Below are 19921 nucleotides of genomic sequence, written 5' to 3'. Positions count from 1 at the left end.
ATTCTTCTAGCTGGTTAACCTACAAACCAACGGACTAAAAGAATATCCCTTCGGTTAAACAGAACACACCCAAGATAACAGAGTTATTCGCAATAACGGACTAAGAGAATACTCCCTCAGTTAAAATGAATGCACCCTATATGATAGAGTTAGCCGCTACAAACGGACTAAGCGAATATCCCTCCGACGAGGCGAATTGAAAATCTTTTAAACAGAAGGAAGTAAATACTGAGACAGATTTCCAAGTAGCCGCTTCCAGAATAGAAGATACTGAATAATTCCTTAGAGAGGAAGATGAAGTGGCAATACTTTGAATGCTGTGTGCTCGGGGTAAGACAGGGCTTGAAGACAACGGAGAAGAATACGAAGAAGAAGAACCCGGAGAGGCTTGGGAAATTACCTCCCTCAGAAAGTAACTAATAGCGTTCTTTGACAGCGAACGGGAAGATTCCACGGAGAGACGAAAAGTGTATGCGGACGAGAACAGAGTCTTTCCACCTTTGACAAATAAACTTTCAATGCTTGCACCGGGCATAAATACATCTCCGCTGGGTCGCCAGCACCAAACTCTTGCAGAGAAAGAACTCTGAACGAACGAGGAAGAGGATTAACTTCCGACTCTGTCTTCGCCACAAATTCCAGTAGAAAAGACAAGTGCATATCATTTCCTGCATAAGACACCAACCTAGAAATCGCCTGAAGCTCACCCAGCCTTCTCGCTGTAGCTAAGGCCGTAAGAAAAAGCACCTTCCTAGTCAGCTGTCCTTAAGTTAGAGCTTCAGTGGGTTCAAAGGCAGGGGAACGCAGAAAATGAGGTACAGTACTTCCAACAAATCCCATGGAGGAGCCCGATTCGGCAAAATAGGACAATCAATCTTAAAAGAATACAATAAATCATGGATGATTTTGCTAGTAGAAATCTCTGGGAGATGGAAGCTAAATGTACTGCTAAGCATTGAGCAGTAGCCAGTAATAGCTGAATACAAAAGTCCCTTGACTTTTCTAAGGAATAACAGAAATTCAGCTATCTTAGCAATAGAAGGTCTAGAGATGGAGTGACCTTCCTCACGACACCAACTTCTATACATTGTCCATCTGACTTGGTAAAGATTGCAGGTTGACTTTCTCAAGCTGAAAGAAAGCTGTCTCCCCACAGGTTTAGAGAGTCCAGTTTGTCTAGCTGCTCGCTCAATTGTCGCCATGCAACTAGGTTCAGCACGTGAGGGTTTGGATGGAAATGCAGTTGTCTGAGATCTTTCCGCATGGGTAGGAACATCGGAACTTCTGTGAGGAGCTCTAGGAGTTCCGGAAACCAAGGACGTTGGGGCCAGCAAGGAGCTATTAGGGTCATATCCATCTTGGCACTTTCCCGCAATTTCCTGATTATATTCTTGATGAATGAGACCGAATGGAAGAAAGGCATACAGTGAATCCCCCGTATTCGCGGGGGATGAGTCCCACATCCCCCCGCAAATAGCTAAAATCTGCGAATGTTTAAAACCCCTCTAAAAACACTTAGAACTGCCCATTTTGATAGTTTAAACACAGAAAAACCCTGTAAAAATGCATATACCTGAGTATTTTAATAGTTTTATCACAAAAAGTGCATTTATTCATGAAAATTGTATGAAAATACAATAATTAGTGAATATTTCTCAGTGAAAAATACTGCGAATGGGCACATTTTCCGCGAATAATGGCTAGATATGTTCCATAGAGAAACCCATGAATGCGTGAGTCCGCGAATCATGAGAACGCGAATACGGGGGGTTTACTGTATACCTGCATTCAATTCCAATTTTGTAGCATCGCATCGGTGCCTATCAACATGGAGTCCACCACTGGTGAAAAGTACACTGAAAGACGATGGTTTAATCTCGTCGCGAATAAATCTACTGTCGCTGGCCATTTCCGGAGAACCTCACCTACTACGTCCTGAGCCAAAGTCCACTCTCCCCCCAATACCTGACGAGAGCGACTTAACGAATCGGCCAGCACACTGAGACTCCCTGATACGAACTGAGGAAGAAGAGAAACCTTCTTTTCTTCGCACCATCTCAGGACTCTCTGAGCTACAATACTGAGATCTGCCGATCTCGTGCCTCCTGATTTCTTCAGATACGACACCGCAGTTACGCTGTCGCAAAACAGAGCCACTACTCTGTTGCGCACAAGATCTGAAAAACAGCTGAGGGCCTCTTGTACCGCCATGAGTTCCCGAAGATTGATTGATTCCTCTCGTTCCCGATCCCTCCAAAAGCCTGAAGCCTGGGTTTCCTCCAAGGTTGCTCCCCAACCCTGATCTGAGGCATCTGTGTAAAGGTGAACGTCGGGAAAAGGGGAGTCGATAGACCTTCAGAGTGTCAGATTCCCTCCTTCTGACCACCACAGAAGATCTGACAGGCAAGAATCGTTCCAGACTAAGAACGCGTTCTCGTTGCAGAAGTCCCAGCAATTCCTGAGACATACCTGCAGAGAGCGCATCCAGAGACGAGACCTTGGAATTAAGAGAGAGAGAGAAGACATTCTCCCTAAGGGCTTCTCCAAGCTGATACCAGCTGTTCCCTGCTGGACAGGAACACCTCTACCTGTCGTAGGAAAACCCTCAAAGGAAGAGAGAGAATCCTCATCCCTAAATAAGTCATGGATTGAGTTGGTACTAGGCAGCTCTTGGCAAGGTTTAGTCGAATTCCTAGTACCCTGCACAGTTTTAAAAAGAAGTCCCTTGCCCTTACTATCTCCTCTAGAGAGGAGGCAAGGATCAGCCAGTCGTCCAGATATCTCAACATCCTGTATCCCCAACGATGCATAATTGTCAACAAAGGAGACATGACTCTCGTAAACACCTGTGGTGATGTGGTCAGCCCAAAGGGGAGAACTTTGAACTGGAATGTGCCAGCAGACGACACGAACGAACCTGAGGTACCTCCGAGAATCCTGATGAATAAGAATCTGGAGATAATACACATCCTCTAGATCCACCGAGACCATCCAATCCCACCTCCTGACTGACCGCAGCACTGACTGTGCAGTCTCCATACGAAACTTCACCGTCACCACCAGACGGTTGAGGCTCGAAAGGTCTATAATGGGCTTCCACGCACCTCCAGCTTTTGCTGCGACGAAGACTCTGCTGTAGAAGCCTGGAGAGAGAGAAGCTGGTTCCAACGCCCCCTTCTCCAACAGGGCCTGAATCTCCTTCGCTAGAGCCATCCCCCTGATGGAAGACAGGGAATAACTCAGAAGGCTGACAAGGGAGGAGGACAGAGGAGGAAGGGAATGGAAAGGAATTCGATAGTCCAACCTCAGAACCTCTACAACCCAATCCTCTGCCCCCCAACTCCTTCCAAACTTGCCAAAACAGAGCAAGACAACCTCCCATCGGAACGGGGGAGGGACATATCTCCTACTTGGTAAAATCTCACGAAGACGAGGATCTAGAAGCAGACACTGATGCCGCCTTGTTTGCAAAACGCACCCTTTTGGGTGCTGTCTTGGAAGGAGCAGACTTGCGAACACCTTTAGGAGAACGAGAACCCTGGGCTGCTACCCTTATCATAGCCTGCTGTGATCCAACAGCTGAATTGGTGGCGACAAAATTTACCATACTAGCCAACTCTTCCTCCCTGAACAAGGAATTGGCTAAAGCTAAAGGGGCTCTATGGAGAAGCCTTTTATGGACGTCCGGATAATGCGGGGAAAGATGACTAAGACAGAAATCCCGCCTCTTCTTACTCACAAAAGTCATCGACGAAGCCAAGGCATTAGCCTGATGAGCCAGACCCATTGATACAGAAGTTATTAAACTGTCAAACAGTCCCAGATCCGAAGGGATATATCCGTCATTCTTTAAAAATCCATTAACCCAGACAACATCCACAGAGAGTGCAAAAGAGCCTCAGTCTGATTACGTAACACATCTTCTAGAGCCGCCGCTTCCTTAAGGGAAATTCCTACAAGGCGAGATGATGCCGGAGACCTAGATAGGATTGCCTCAACAGATTCGTTGAGCGGCAACCTGACACCTGCCGAAGGATTATCACGAACTGAATAGATCGCCTTCCTAGGGGAAAGAAGAGAAATGTCCTGCCTATTAGAAGTCACCACCGAAGCCAGATGACCGTCCGCCTCCTCCAAGGCCTGCCTAACCCGATCAAACCAAACCAGTCCGCACGAAAAGGGAACAGGAGTTGGCTTAGTGGCATAGAACGACTCGAATAGAGACTGATTTGATGCATGCGGTTAGTCCGGAGCTCTAGCTTGAGGGTACAAGGAAGTGAAGTACTCAAGCATACGTCTGTAGTCCTTCCCACTGGAAAGAAGACATTCTGAATCCTCCGGAATGACCTGAACCTCCGGATGAGAATCCAGTTTGGCCATGTCCAAACGGTCCAAGACAGACGAAGAAGGGGCTGAACAGCGCCCAGACGATGACGAAGGGTCTACAAACAGACCGCCAAATCCAGAATGCTGCATACCTATACGTAACCCGGTACCCGGAGCTGGATTCAAATCGTTGATTCCACAGGGAGGAAGAGAGGAAGGAGCCAAGAAACCTGGAACCAATTCCACATTGCTACCAAAGGGGAGCCAAGTGAGAGAAAGCCGAACCCAAGTTACTAAACCCTGTGGGAGGATGCATAAATGAAAACGCCTGCGGAGAGACGGAAGAAGATGAAGAAGAAGAAGGGAGAATGAAAGAGGTAGGAGTTACCAACGAAGCTTCTGCAGCGGAAAAAGTGGGTAATGAAAACCTCAGACCAATCGGAGATGGTACTGCAAGCCCAGTCATAGCCTTGGATCGCAAACCCGAACTAGAAGCGACCGGCAAACTCTGTGAAATACCCGGAATACCTGATGCTTGAAGCGGAAGCAAGGGGTTGCGCATATCTGAAGGGATTGAACCTGAAACACCTGAGGCCAAATTTTGCCGAAGCTGTGTTCTCACCTGACCGGAAGATCCTCCTACCAAAGAAGGCTGGAATGCGGAAGGGAAGGGGGAAGACAGAGGAATGGCGTACAAAGAAAAAGTTACCTGAGAAGAGGAGATGTGGGGTTCATAGAAAGAGGGAAAGCAGAAGATGTGGAAGCTGCAGGTAGGGCAGAAGAAGAAGAAGAAGCCAAAGATGAGACTGAAAGGGGTGCAATGGAGAATGTGGACAAGGAAGGTGAAGCTACAGATAATCCAGAGGAAAAAGCAGAACCCTTAGAACACAGGGACAGAAGGTAGACCGAATCCGCACCTCCCTGATATTCCTGAAGCATGTCCGACATAAATTTCGGACATTCCTGAATCACATATTCTCTAATGTTAGAAAACCCGTTCAACAAACAACCTCTCACCAAAAGTGTATATCCTTTAGACAGACCCAACAAATCTGCATTATATTCTGCCACATCCGCTTTACTAGATGGAGGTTACCTTGCGCCAGATCGAAACAGAAACAATGAAGGCGAAAATTTTACCGGAGCACAAATTCCACTAGAAACCAAAACCCCAACAGGAGAACGACTCTGCACACCTAATGCCTTCTCCTCACTACCTAATACCGACCTATCCGTCTTAGTCATACCTAGCTCTTGATCCTGACTAATGTTTTCAACATTGAATTTTTCAACAACACTACAAGGGGGTGGGGGGTCCTTCACTGTCTGCTCCATGCCGAGGGGGCCAGTAGAACCTACCCACTCGGAGGCTTGCGGTTCTCCATTACCCTCAGCACCCGTTAGGGCTGGTCCTGGAACAGACAGGGGAGCTGAAAAAGAAGAAAGATTAGACATCCTAACACTACTACTACTATACTTGCTTGAAAATTATTGGAAAAGACTAGCTACTAAATTTGTCATACTACTTGTAATCCTATCTTCTAACTGTTTAATTATCTCTGAGCTCCCTAAATCTAAAACCGAAGCCTGAGGTCCTTGAGGAAATGAAGAATCCGACCCACGTTTGCCACCCTTGCTAGCCAACGACTTGCGATGGCAAATGTAATCTTCCATCTGTTCTAACGTCCAATCTAAGCATTCATTGCAACGTATTTGTACATTACACTGAATCTTTCTACATGCCTGACAAATGGAGTGTCTATCATGTCTCAAAGTACTCATCCGTTTCTTGCAAGACGAGCAGGAGCGATGTGCGCTAGCATCCACGGTCGTAGGGGCAGACGAAGTCGAGGTCGAAGGTGCGGTAGTGGCAAGAGAAGAGGAAGACTTGTCCATAATGATCAATCAAGTTTCAAGAACCGGTGAACCCAAATCCAAAGATGTTTCACGACGAAATATCCAGAAAAGCTGAGAAATCCAAGCAGAAGGTCATAAATCCAGGGGAAGAGTCAGTAAATCCAAGCAGAAGGTTGTAATCCAGGAGAAAGGTCAGTAAATCCAGTCCAGAAATCTCAAATACCAAAGAGGAGTCGAGCAATAGGATTAAACCTCGCCCTGCTGAAGGGAACAACCGTTCAGCAACGCGAACAGAAAGCAATTGATGAAAAGCGGGCATGTCGGCACACACCTGTGTCAGTGTTACCAACTGTTTGTTGTGGTAGCTCAGTGACAAGATTTTACCTGCAGCATCGGTAACACTGGCTGTTAAAATTCCCAATAGGGGTGTTGGTAATTGAGGTTGTTCGGGCTAGCAGGATTAAGGGTTAATTCAGGTGTTCCGGGAGTATATTGCAATACATAAAATACCAAGCCGTAGCTTCATACAGTGTGCTCATAATAGGCAAAGATTACTTACTTTAGATCAATATCATGGGCAATTTAATTCTCAAATACAACCAAAGACTAACTGATACCGATTTAATGTACAAAGCTAGCCTCCCAATGTCAATTTTCCTCCCAGAACAATAACACAATGACTAAAAATTACATTTTCCTTTGCTTTCCTTCTGCAAACCATCAACCACCCACACAGCATCCCACTCTAATTTCTCAGATAATTCATTATTGTCAAGTTATTCTGTGTCACTGACTTTGTGTGGCTAGCCCGAGAGAGTGCTAACCATTGCAAAAAATAAATGAGCTAACTACAAAAAGTGAAGGTGACAAGATAGTAAATAACGCCACCCACTATTAATAAACCTTCAACAACAGGCAAATGATTACGGATGCTGTGAGAAGCAGCCCCAATAGAAACAATGAAAATAGCAAGAAATAAATTCCTTGACAATGCTGGGGTAGAGCTGAAGAAAGTCACCACCTCAGACTTCCCAACTTCAATGCCATCTTTGCCATGGCCTATCAAATCTTCATATCCACAGAAGGATACTGTCATATGACTAGCGAAATACTGAAGAATTTAGGGCTTTTTATTCTTAAAAGCATCCATAAACATGACTGGCTTGTTTCACCAGGGGTATTTCTGTAAATATGCTAGCAGGCAAGAAAGAGATGACCACCCATGGATGTAAGTTGAGCAATACGTGTATCCATTCTAGTCACTCAAATGCTGATGGCCAACACTGCTTAAAGCCTGAGATTGTTCGTAAAGTCACAACCTTTTCTTCCTCCATTATATGATAGACAATCTACCAGTAATCTAAAACTGTAGTTTTGAGATCACGAATTGGTTTTTCAAGCATCTTATTCCTAAAATCACAGGTCACCAGATGGAGGTACCTGATCACTGGCTGATGAAAGAACTAATAAGCATTGATGACCAGTTTTGTTGCCTCTTCTATAGCCCAATATAACATCAGTGATCCAACTGATGAACTTTGGAACCTTCTCAGCCTTTAAAGGGTTTAAAGGAAGTAGAAAGTGAAGCTCCTCAAGCAAATTATCAGTCACTGAGCAGGATGGACAAAATACCAATGGAACTAGGAAGTTTTCTAAGTGGAAAGAGTTTGACCTTGTGATTGCAATTCATCGCTGGGCTCAATCAGGGAATGAGATGAACATCAAAATGCTTGTTAAAGGTTGGAACAAGCTGCTGAATGACAATTACACTGGCAGTGATTTTAGGGCTTTTGAGGTCAACAGCTTCATCAAGTTCCCTGACAAAGGAGGGGATAGGGTACACAAGGAGGAAATAGTGAAATCCCTGACAATGACAAAGGCAGGCCTGGATATCAGTAAGACATATGATACCACTAAGTCTGTAGCCCCCAAACATGGTGCAGAGGATGTTGAAGAAGAGGCACTATCTCCTAAACCAAAGCAACTGATTACCTTGATGATCTAAAGCAGTTTGTGAAAACTGTTGATCACTTTTCTTAATTATAAACTTGAAATGAAAGTAAGAACAATGCTGTCTCTTCTCTCAAATCACTTTTCTAAGTATCCAGAGGGAAAGAGGATAAATTATCATGGATAACTGAGAATACTGTAATTGTAAATTTGACTCACTATGTATATGTTATGGCTACCATATAAACAAAGTTTCTTTTTTTTATTTTAATAAAATTGTACTTCTGCACAAAAACAGTCTGGAATAATAGCAAATTTTTTAACTATGTGGACAGGCAAAACATCTAAATCACAAAGATCAAATGAAACTGGAAAGAAGGTTGGCAGGAGGACAAATGATTTCTTTAACCCATGTGATTCATATCATTGCAAACAGAATCATAAAATTTAATAAACATTTCTGAAATTTGGTTATAGCAGAGTAAATCTTCTGTAAAATATGGATTCATATTTGTGAAAAAATAAAAAAAAGGAAAGAACGCATAACACCTACCAAAAAAGATTGCAAACACAACAACACTCATCTCCGTAGCTAACAAGAAAAATCTGACAATAACATACAGCAATTTGTTAGCTACATCACCCGAAGGAGTGGCAGCATTTACAGTCATGGAAACTATGCATCTTGCCAAGGAAACTACAGTATTAAGCCATATCTGCAAGAAAAGATAAAGGTATTACAGTTACAGTCATTCAGTATGACCCTACACAAATGATTAAATGAACAACATATCATATTCACATTTACTACACTGATGTCTAATAAACAATATACAGTACAATATGAAACATTCCTTACCAAGCCATAAAATGTGGCATAAATTGGGCTGTGGACTGCCCGTAGTTTTAATCTTGCATTATTAATTTTGACCAGAAGACCCAGGAGAAACACAAATGTTGGCAGCAAGAGTAACAAGTCCCAAACTCGCACTCTGAAACAAAATGTATAAATAATCACATTCCAAGCTACTTACAATAGCAACATTGTTGCATATCTTAAGCTATCTGCTAAAGGTTATAGTCTTCACAGTCTGCAAATGTCTGGCAGCAATGCTATATTTTATGCATCCATACCTTCAATAAGAGTTAACACATGAACTTGAAGTTACAGTATTCCAGTAATCTTGAAGTAATCATTAAAGTTTTTGCCATGAAAGAAAGCATTTGTACAGTAGTATATACTTTCAGAGGATTATGGTGACAACACTGTGCAGTAATCTTATTTTGGGTCTAAATCACCTAAATTCTCATTCTATAACCAATAATTTCAACAAGATAACCCAACAGAACTTCCCATGACTTACGCTAATCTGACTGGGATAATATTACGCTGGCCGTTATAAATAACCCTGAGTTACCAGTAATGCCTTTAGGAGAGGCTTTCATCTTTCACATTACACTTCATGTAAGTAAACACCACCACCTTCCCAAGCCTTAGAGCATGAAGATCTTCAAATCACTACTGTATAAGGTAGTAGATATAAAAGAACACCAGCTGAGCTGAGCTGCGTTTGTACAAAAAAGACATTCTATCTTATATTATAAATGTAATGACCATCCTTCAGACCTGGCAAGGTGGTTCTGACCAGAATCAAAATATCTGGGAGTGCCATGATAAACTGTCGCAGTTTGTATCATCCACCTATGCATCATACACATTTTGGGTCAATTAAAGTTTTTGGCCAAATGGTCATATTTGCAGCATTTACACTGGAAGGGTTATTGGTACTCTAGGATTGTGGAGGTACCATAATTTCCATTCAAACACAAAAAAGGGCTGCCTTAGAGGCTTTTGTTGCCCTACTAGCAGGGAGGATGACTGTCTTCTTCAGCAGTTTCTTAAAGCTTGCCAAAGGAGGGACCAAGCACCATTCCATATTAGGAAAAAGCAGCAGTCTCCCAAAAATTCCACCTCAATCATTGTTTCCTTTCATTGATGAGGTAATTAGGGTCCAGTGAAAAGATACACACTGAGGCATTATATGCCATGGATTGTCAGTGCTGGTATCAGAGTTACAAATACCACCCTACTTATGAACATTAAACTTACAAACAGTCAGAGATACAAACAAACGGGATTGCAAATTACAATTGTGTTCAGAGTGCTCCCATTTGCCACCCATAAGTTCAAATTTTGTTCTGCATTCTTTTTCTATAATATACAGTACTGTATGTACGGTGAATTGTGTTTTAGAATAAAAAAATGTCCAGTACTGTACTGTATTGACTTTATGTCATACTGTACTTAAATAGCCACGAAGAGTACAGTAACCAAATTACTGTACAACCAATTCAACAAACAAACAGCCGTCCTTAACGTAACTCGTTTGTATGTAGGGTGGTGTCTGTATTGGTCCCGCTGATTCTCACAGCTGCAGGGGTTATAGTCCAGACTAGTCATGGTATCAGATCCAGCTGAACTATGAAAATTACATTTTTATGATAAAATAAAGCTTTATATATACTTACCCAGTAATTACTTATCTAAGAGTTTCTACTTGCACAGCAGCTTAAATTTTGAAATTCGCGGCAGCGCTTCTTTTGTTTATGTACGTGACTAGCCCCAAACACTTTCGGGGTGAGAGAGGAACAACTCAGCCAAGAGCTTCAATGTGTTTATGCTTACACGTCCATGCGAAGGGAGGAGGGCAGGCTCCGTCCATAATTACTCGGTAAGTATAGGCAATCCCCGGTTATCGGCAGGGGTTCTGTTCCAACAGCATGACAATAAGCGAAAATTGCCGATAACTGAAAATTGGCTTTGCCGCCGATAACCTGAGATTGGCACCTCTGTTACGTATGTATCAGTGCCAATACCTGATTATTGGCACCAATAAGCAGAAATTGGTGCCAATAAGCGGAAATCAGCTCCAATATGCAGAAAATCGGCACATATCAGCACCGAAAATCGTTGATTTTCGTCACTAGACAAGCGCCGAAAAACCAGATCGCCAACAATCGGGGACTGCCTGTATATATACAGTAAAACTTTATTTTATCATAAAAATGTCATTTTTATATAAGTAACTTACCCAATAATCTTAGCTGAATCCACATTGACAGGTGGAGGGGATTCATGGCCATCTTGTACCGCAAAACATTAAAAATGTTAATGACTGAGAGAACAGAAATTAGGCTAGCATTGATATAATGCTTGTTGTTTCATCACCTGGTGAGAGAGTTGCTGCAGGTGGATACTGCCCCTGATTGGCGCTCATCTCAAACACTTAAAACCCCTCTAAAAACACTTAGAACTGCCTACTTTGATAGTTTAAACACAAGAAAAACCCTCTAAAAATGCTTATACCTGAGTATTTTAATAGTTTTATCACAAACAGTGCATTCAGTCATGAAAATGATATGAAAATACAGTAATTAGTGAATATTTCTCAGTGAAAAATACAGCGAATGGGTGAATTTTCCGTGAATAATGGGTAGATACGTTCCACAGAGAAATATGTGAGTCCGCGAATCGTGAGAACACAAATACGGGGGGTTTACTGTATATCCAGGAGTGCCTCTACTCATGTGGGGACCTTGCAGAGAACGAGTACTCTGATCGCTGAAGAAGTATTAGAAGTAGCTTTGCGGCAAAGGACTTTTCTGAAGGCCGAAAAAAGCAACAATATTTGTCCCTGCCCAGGCACAGTACCACGAACAAGAATAACCAGACAATGCTGTCACCTACACCACATAAAAAACAATAAAGCCACCACCCAACACTAAAAACTGGTGGGAACTACAGGTACATAGTATCCCCCAGGCTCCCCTAGGACTCTACACCCTGTTTCAAGGCGAAGAGACAGAAGGGTGGAAGGAAAGCTTCCTATGCTTCCTCACCCAACACTACACCAGCCACGGACAAAGGTCTTAAGGTACTGCAACTCTCGTAGACCATTTCTACGTCTCACAAATAATGCATAGCGAACACTGACTTGCATTTCCAATATGATGCTTGTAGCTTAGAAGCAGGAGACAGATTATATTTGATGGTTACCGAGGTAGCAACAGCCCAAACATGTTGGGCTCTAACCTTCAAGACAGGTAAAACATCCTCTCCAATCTGAGAGTGTGCCTCCAAAATGAGACCCCTTAAAAAGAACTGAGCAGCAAAGATTATTTGATGGGCCTCTGATTTTCTCAGTCCTTCGGAGGTAGTAACGAAGGGCTCTCACAGGACAAAGAGTCCTCTCCTCTTCCCTGTGCCTAACACATCCCCTAAACTCTTGATGGTAAAAGAATGAGGCCAGGGTTGTGACGGATTCTTGTTCTTCACTAGAAAACCAAAGTCAGGGAACAAACTGCGTCCCCATGGGAGAATCCAATTCTTCTATCCATCGCATGGAGCTCACTAACTCTCTTAGCATAGCAAGAGCCACAAGAAAAATTTGATTCAATCTGTGCAGAGAAACAGAGAATTAGTATTAATAATCACATCTTTTATCAGATTCTCCCATTTTTGTGAATACCATTTCATAACCAAAGCATAAAAGGTACACAAACTTTTAATATAGGTAAAAGCAATAAAAACACACAACCTCTGTGAATTTGAGCCATCTGTTGACCTTAAAATGATATTTTAATACTAAAATAAAGTTTGTTCATACTTACCTGGCAGATATATATATAGCTGTATTCTCCGAAGGACCGACAGAAATTCAAAAACTTATGGCACACGCAGTGGGGCCAGGTGGTTAGTACCCATTCCCGCCGCTGGGAGGCAGGTATCAGGAACCATTCCCATTTTCTATTCAGATTTTCTAGTGCTACTGTCTCCTGAGGGGAGGTGGGTGGGCACTATGATTATATATATCTGCCAGGTAAGTATGAACAAACTTTATTTTATTATTAAAATATCATTTTGTTCATGAGACTTACCTGACAGATATATATATAGCTGAATCCCACCATTGGAGGTGGGAAGAGACAGAATAGGATTTAGGAAAACAAACATATGTAGGCGATTGACACCTTGGTTCCTTACCTGTTAGCATAGCTGACTTCGTGATTACTGTCACCCAAGCCTGCTTCTGCTTTACTAGAGTCTCCAGCGAGGTAGCAACCTATATAGCTGGTGAGTTCTAGATGATCTGTCAACGGGGGTGAGACCACAATGTGACTAGACCATATGACCTTACTATGAGGGCAAACGACACAAAAACAACCACCTGACCAAGCCTAGCTACGTCATGAAGCCATAACATAAGCTAAGGACTGGGACGTCCACCCCCGGTGGCCGACCCAACAACCATAAAAAAACACCATAACCAAAATAAAAAACACACCTAACCATTTACTACAGGATAGGATGAGTGTCGCTCTCTGCCCCCAAAATCGTATTTGCAGAAACGTAAGGCCCTAGCGCACAGCAATTCTCATAAGACGTCTTCACGTCAGTAAGGTAGTGCGAAGCGAACACCGAATTGCTTCGCCAAAAAGTGGCCCCCAGAATGTCATTGAGAGACATATTCCTCTGGAAAGCCACTGAGGTAGCAATGGCTCTCACTTCGTGAGCCTTGACTTTCAAAAGACTCAAATCACTGTCTAGAACGTCGGAATGTGCGTCTAAAATGGTGCTTCTTAAAAAGAACGCCAGTGCATTCTTACACAGAGGCAAATCCGGCCTTTTGACAGAGCACCACAGATTGTCCGAAGGACCTCGACTTTCCTGAGTCTTCTGCAAGTAAAATTTTAGAGCCCTGACAGGACACAGGGTTTTCTCTGGTTCTTGTCCAAGGATTTCCATCATACCCTTAATCTCGAAGGTCCTGGGCCAAGGGGTAGACGGGTTCTCGTTTTTTGCAAGAAACATAGGGCTTAGAGAACATACTGCATTATGGCCTCTAAAACCTATATGCTTACTGATAGCCTGAAGTTCACTAACTCTCTTCGCCGTCGCCAGAGCAGTTAGGAAAATAGTTTTTCTAGACATATCCTTGAAGGTTGCAGAATGTAGAGGCTCGAACCGACTGGACATAAGGAATTTCAGAACTACATCTAAATTCCAGGAAGGCAGCCTTGGCTGAGCCACCTTAGTGGTTTCGAAAGACCTTAAAAGATCTTGAAGGTCCTTGTTGTCTGTTAGGTCGAGGCCTCTATGCCTAAAGACCGCTGACAGCATACTTCTATAACCTTTGATGGTAGGTATTGCCAACTTTAGTTCCTTTCTTAAATAAAAAAGGAAGTCGGCTATCTGGGACACAGAGGTCGTGGTTGAGGAAATCCCCTTGACCTTACACCATCTCCTGAAGATGGCCCACTTCGACTGGTACACCGCATTGGAGGAGGCTCTCCTGGCGCTGGCGATAGCCTTAGCCACTGGTCTTGAAAAACCCCTCGCTCTGACCAACTTTTCGATAGTCTGAATGCAGTCAGACTCAGAGCGAGGAGGTTTTTGTGGTACCTCTCGAAGTGGGGCTGTCTGAGAAGATCGACTCTCATGGGAAGCGTCCTTGGGAAGTCCACCAAGAATGTCATGACCTCTGTGAACCATTCTGTCGACGGCCAAAAAGGGGCGATTAACGTCATCCTTGACCCTTCCGAAGCCGCAAACTTCCTGATGACTTCCCCCAAGATTTTGAAGGGGGGAAAGGCATAAAGGTCCAGACCCTTCCAGTCCCAGAGGAGGGCATCTACTGCTACTGCCCCTGGGTCGAGCACGGGAGAGCAGTACAGAGGCAGCCTTTTCGTCCTCGACGTCGCGAACAGGTCTACCAAGGGACGTCCCCAAAGCTTCCAGAGCTCCTGACATACCTCTTCGTGCAGGGTCCACTCGGTCGGAAGAAGTTGTCGCTGCCGACTGAGAAGATCCGCGCGTACGTTCTCGACTCCTGCCACGAATCTTGTGAGAAGCGTAATCTGTCGAGAATGGGCCCACAGCAGGATCTCTCTTGCAAGCAAGAACAGGGATCGAGAGTGAGTACCTCCCTGTTTCTTGAGGTGGTGTTGTCCGAGTTGATCTGAACCACTCGGCCTGAAACCTGAGCTTCGAAGAATTGGAAGACTAACTGAATCGCTCCCAATTCTTTTAGATTGATGTCCCATGACACCTGTTCCCCTCTCCAGGTGCCTGACACTTCCTCCCCCCCTAGTGTTGCTCCCCATCCCGACGTGGACGCGTCGGAAAACAACACTAGGTCGGGGTTCTGAAGAGAGAGTGAAACCCCTTCTGGCAACTTTGCGGGATCGAGCCACCACCTTAGGTGTTCCTTGGCAGAGAGAGAGATCTTGAGAGTCTCCTCTAGGTCCTCCTTGTTTGCCCAGTTCTCCGCAAGGAAAAACTGGAGGGGTCTGAGATGCAGTCTCCCCAGGGAAACAAACTTCTCCAGCGATGAAATGGTCCCCAGCAGACTCATCCATTCCCTTACCGAGCATGTTTCTTTCCCCAGGAAGGCCAAAACTTTGTCGAAGCAGTGCTGCTGACGTTCCTGGGATGGAAAGGCTCGAAAAGCCACTGAATCCATCCGAATCCCCAGATAAACAATGGACTGAGAAGGGATCAGATGTGACTTCTCGAAGTTCACCAGAAGTCCCAGGGACTTCGTCAACTCCAACGTCGTATGCAAGTCCTCCAGACACCTCTCCTCCGACGAAGCTCGAATGAGCCAGTCGTCCAAATAGAGCGAGATCCTTATGCCCTCTAGGTGAAGCCATCTCGCCACGTTCCTCATCAGTACCGTGAAGACCATCGGTGCCGTACTTAGTCCGAAGCAAAGAGCTCTGAACTGGTAAACTTGTCCCCCCAGGACAAACCTCAAGTACTTCCTTGACTGAAGATGAATGGGGACGTGAAAGTAGGCGTCCTGGAGGTCCAGCGAAACCATCCAATCACCTGGTCTTAAGGCCCCTAAAACCGACTGAGACGTCTCCATCCTGAACTTCTCCTTCACTACAAACTGGTTCAGTCTGCTGACGTCCAGGACTGGTCTCCAACCCCCCCCCCCCCCTGACTGCTTCGGCACCAGGAAGAGTCGATTGTAGAATCCTGGGGAATCCAATTCCAGGACTTGCTCTATGGCTCTCTTCTCGAGCATCTGGTCGAGCAGATCGAAAAGGATCTGTTGCTTCTCTGGGTGGGAGGAGGGCGACAGATCTCTGGGCATTGAGCACAGTGGTGGAAACTCGAGGAACGGGATCTTGTAACCTTTCTCGATGACTTTGAGGACCAGGAGTCCGTCCCCTTGTTCTCCAGGCTTTCGCAAACAAAAGAAGCCTGGCTCCTACTGGTGTCTGGAGGTCCGGTACATCATTTCTTGCCCCTAGGATTAGAAGGGGCTCCGCCTCTGGAGAGGCCTCTTCCTCGAGGAAACGACTTTGAGGAGGAAGCTCTACCACGAAAGGGCTTCTGCCTCTTAGAAGCTTGTCCTTGAGAGGAAGTGGACGGGACATTTGAACGTCTGGAAGACTGGGCAAGGAGGTCTTGAGTAGCCTTCTCCTTAAGGCTGGAGGCGAGATCCTTGACCAAGGGCTGGGGGAAGAGATGGCTAGATAAAGGGGCGAAAAGCAATTCTGCCCTCTGCACAGGAGAAACTGACTTTGCTGTGTAGTTGCAATATTAGGCCCTCTTCTTCAAGAGGGTCGTACCGAAATGAGCAGCCAGTTCATCCGCGCCATCCCTGACGGCCTTGTCCATGCACGACAACACGCTGGACAGCTCCCCCAGACTGATCAAGTCAGGACTCCAAGTCTTCAAGTCCAAGACCCCTAAGCACCAATCCAAAAAGTTGAAGACTTCCATCGTGCGGAAAAGCCCTTTGAGGTGATGGTCAGTCTCTGAAAGAGTCCAAGCCACCTTCGCAGAAGAAAGGAGGGTCCTCATTGGAGCGTCGACTAAACTCGCAAAGTCTCCTTGGGAAGAAGAAGGAACTCTGGAACCAATTTCTTCTCCAGTCTCATACCACATTCCCGCCTTCCCGCACAATTTAGACGGAGGCAGGGCAAAGGAAGTCTTGCCTTGTGTCTTCCGATCGTCCATCCAAGAGTTGACCTTCTTAAAGACTCTCTTGGTAGCAAGCGACGTCTTCGTTTGAAGGAATCCCGGCGATTCTCTCACCTTCGAAGAGGCTAACTGCGAAGGGGGAGAGAGAGGGGCAGAAGGCTGAAACTTATCCGGAAATAAGTCCCTTAGCAGGCTGGCCAAAACCTGGTAGTCCGTAGAAGACGACTTAGGAGGCTGCTTCTGCTCTGCAGACTCCGACTCACTAGACACCTCTCCCTCTTCAACGGGAGCGACAGGAGAGTCCTCCGGAACCTGTGGAAGACTAAGGCCTTGTGGCCCGATCCGCAAAAGGGACCTCTTCTTGCGCGAATCTAAAGCAGAAAGCTCTGGAGCGTCCCGCAAAGAAGCGTCCTGCCGAGCGTCCTGCCTAGAATGCTGCCGAGCGTCCTGAAGAGTGTCCTGACGAGCGTGCTGAGGAGCGTCTTGCCGAGCGTCCTGACGAGCGAGCTGAGGAGCGTCCAGACGAGCGTCATGCAGAACGTCCTGCCGCGTGAGGGGTGTCCTGACGAGCATGGGAAACGTTAGGACCAGCAGCCTGAGGAGTGTCAAGTCGATGCAGAGTGTCACGACAGCGATCCAATGAACGACGAGGGCGATCGGGAGAACTCGCCGGAGAGAGAGACGAACGAGGAGCAGGAGAGTAAGACTTCTTCAACCTCTTAATAGGCAGCCTCAAGTCCTTACGGCGTTGACGAGGCTCAGACTCCTTTGCAGCAAGGAGGGACGCCAATTGCCGCTGCATGTCAAGGAGAAGACGCTTAGAAGGAGAAGACTCCCTCTCCGGAGAAGGGCTGCTCTTGTGAGAAGAAGAGGGGCGAGGGGACGCCCTCTTCCTTCTCCCAGGGGCGACAACAGCTCTTTTCTTGGAGCGACTGGGACGCTCAAAAGCGTCCTCCTCGGAAGAAGTCCTGGTCCTCTTCTGCGGCGGCAACACGTCGAACCACTCAGGCGAATAAACAAGCGCACCCCGAGAAAGAGGACGTGAAGCGTCCTCCTCTCCGAAGCTTCTCTTCCAAACACGAGAGTCCTTCCGAGAGCTCGACCCCTTGCGCAGGGAGGGCGCCTCAGAGGATGAGAAGCAATCCTTAAGGATGCGTGCGCGAGCACGATCCTTGGCAGCCTGGGAATCGACAACAGGTCCTGCCGAAGGGACTTGCCCACTCCCTGAGTCCTGGGAGTCCGGCAGAGGTCCAGGTCTAGAGGCATTATAGGGCCAATCTGACGCCCCCTCCGCAACGCTAGGGGGATCACTGCACTTCACAACACTTTCTATTGCAAGCACTTTCGACTCCAAGGCACGTATGGAGTTCAAAATCTCCGCAAGGGCATTACCTTCCGCAGACGCAACCTCAGGGCCCGAAGGTAACACTACAGGGATAGGTGAAGCAAAGTCTACAGAAGGGTTAACAGGATACAAAATATTACCCTGACTCCCACCAGCAGACACACTCCTGGAGGAAGACCTCCTGATTCTGTCACGCTCTAACTTGCGCACATACGAATCATAAACCTTCCAATCGGCATCAGGCAAAGACTCACACTCCTTGCAGCGATCATCAAACAAACAAGCATGCCCTCTACATCTCATGCATACTGTGTAAGGATCTACTGAAGCTTTTGGTAGCCTCACCTTACACTCCTTCACACCACATACCCTGAAACTAGCCGAACTAGATCCAGACATCGTAGTCAAAGAAAAGTCAAAGCCAAAATCAAAACAGTCCACAAAAGCGTATGCCTATCCACAAATCCAAAGTCAAAAACCAAAAGACAATCAGAATACTCAAGTGGCAAAAGTTTTCGAAATCCAACGACGGAGGTATTGACAACGGGTGTTGACAGTACCGGCGACAGAGAAAATCTGAATAGAAAATGGGAATGGTTCCTGATACCCGCCTCCCAGCGGCGGGAATGGGTACTAACCACCTGGCCCCACTGCGTGTGCCGTAAGTTTTTGAATTTCTGTCAGTCCTTCGGAGAATACAGCTATATATATATCTGTCAGGTAAGTCTCATGAACAAAAGACCAAATAAATGGGCTTGGACAGAAATAGGTTACAGCGTCCAGGAAATAGGTTTTGGGGGTTTTTAATTCCCGGCCACTTTTTCAGACTTAATAACTTGGCTCTAAATCATTGAATTCACATTCTGAAGCCACCAAATGAAAGCTGAATCACATTCTGAAGCCACCAACTGAAAGCTGAAAGCTTTTTCTTTCCATGTAGGCCCTGGTAATTTCGAGTAATTGAAACCGGAAAAAATTACAAGGCAAAATCTAAAAAAAGGTAGAACATTTTTTCCTTAGCTGTCCAGAAACTAGTGCCATTGCCTAGATATTCTTTTGAAGGAGATCTTTCTCCTGCAAAAACATTCAGTATGAGGGTCTTCCAGATTCAGGAATTAAAAATTCACTGGAAAGGGAAAGGTCCACTTCATGCCCAATATTGGGCCTATCCCAATGTATAACTTTTGATCTCTATTGGTTACAGTATGTCATACAAGGAAATCTTCAATTCCAATATCTTGGCATACTGGCCATGCCAAAGAAATCTGCTTGTAAACAGAGAGGAATACTGTACTCTCGGCCAGAGCTTTGCCGATAAGATGTACTCTCCTCCCTCTACACTCCTTCTGAAACTTTGGCCCCAGGAACTTGTCTTAATCAAACCTTTCCTTCACGTTTCGTTGCCAGGAGCACACTGCTTATTTTGCACATGTCCAAAGACTACC

General features: G+C 45.4%; 1 protein-coding gene across 2 annotated transcripts in view; it reads right to left on the bottom strand.

Moving 5' to 3' along the window:
• Positions 1-19921, bottom strand: part of LOC136856521 (transmembrane protein adipocyte-associated 1-like) — a 65356-nt gene that overhangs the window by 33610 nt on the left and 11825 nt on the right. For both annotated transcript variants that reach the window (XM_067080948.1, XM_067081708.1), the window contains exons 2-3: positions 8993-9125; positions 8687-8849 (exon numbers count right to left, since the gene is read on the bottom strand). In XM_067080948.1, the coding sequence (XP_066937049.1) occupies positions 8687-8849; positions 8993-9125 (296 nt within the window). The remainder of the gene's footprint in view (positions 1-8686; positions 8850-8992; positions 9126-19921) is intronic.

Source organism: Macrobrachium rosenbergii, chromosome 1 (genome assembly GCF_040412425.1).
Source record: "Macrobrachium rosenbergii isolate ZJJX-2024 chromosome 1, ASM4041242v1, whole genome shotgun sequence".
NCBI lineage: Eukaryota > Metazoa > Arthropoda > Malacostraca > Decapoda > Palaemonidae > Macrobrachium > Macrobrachium rosenbergii.
This window is presented reverse-complemented; position numbering and strand designations above follow the sequence as displayed.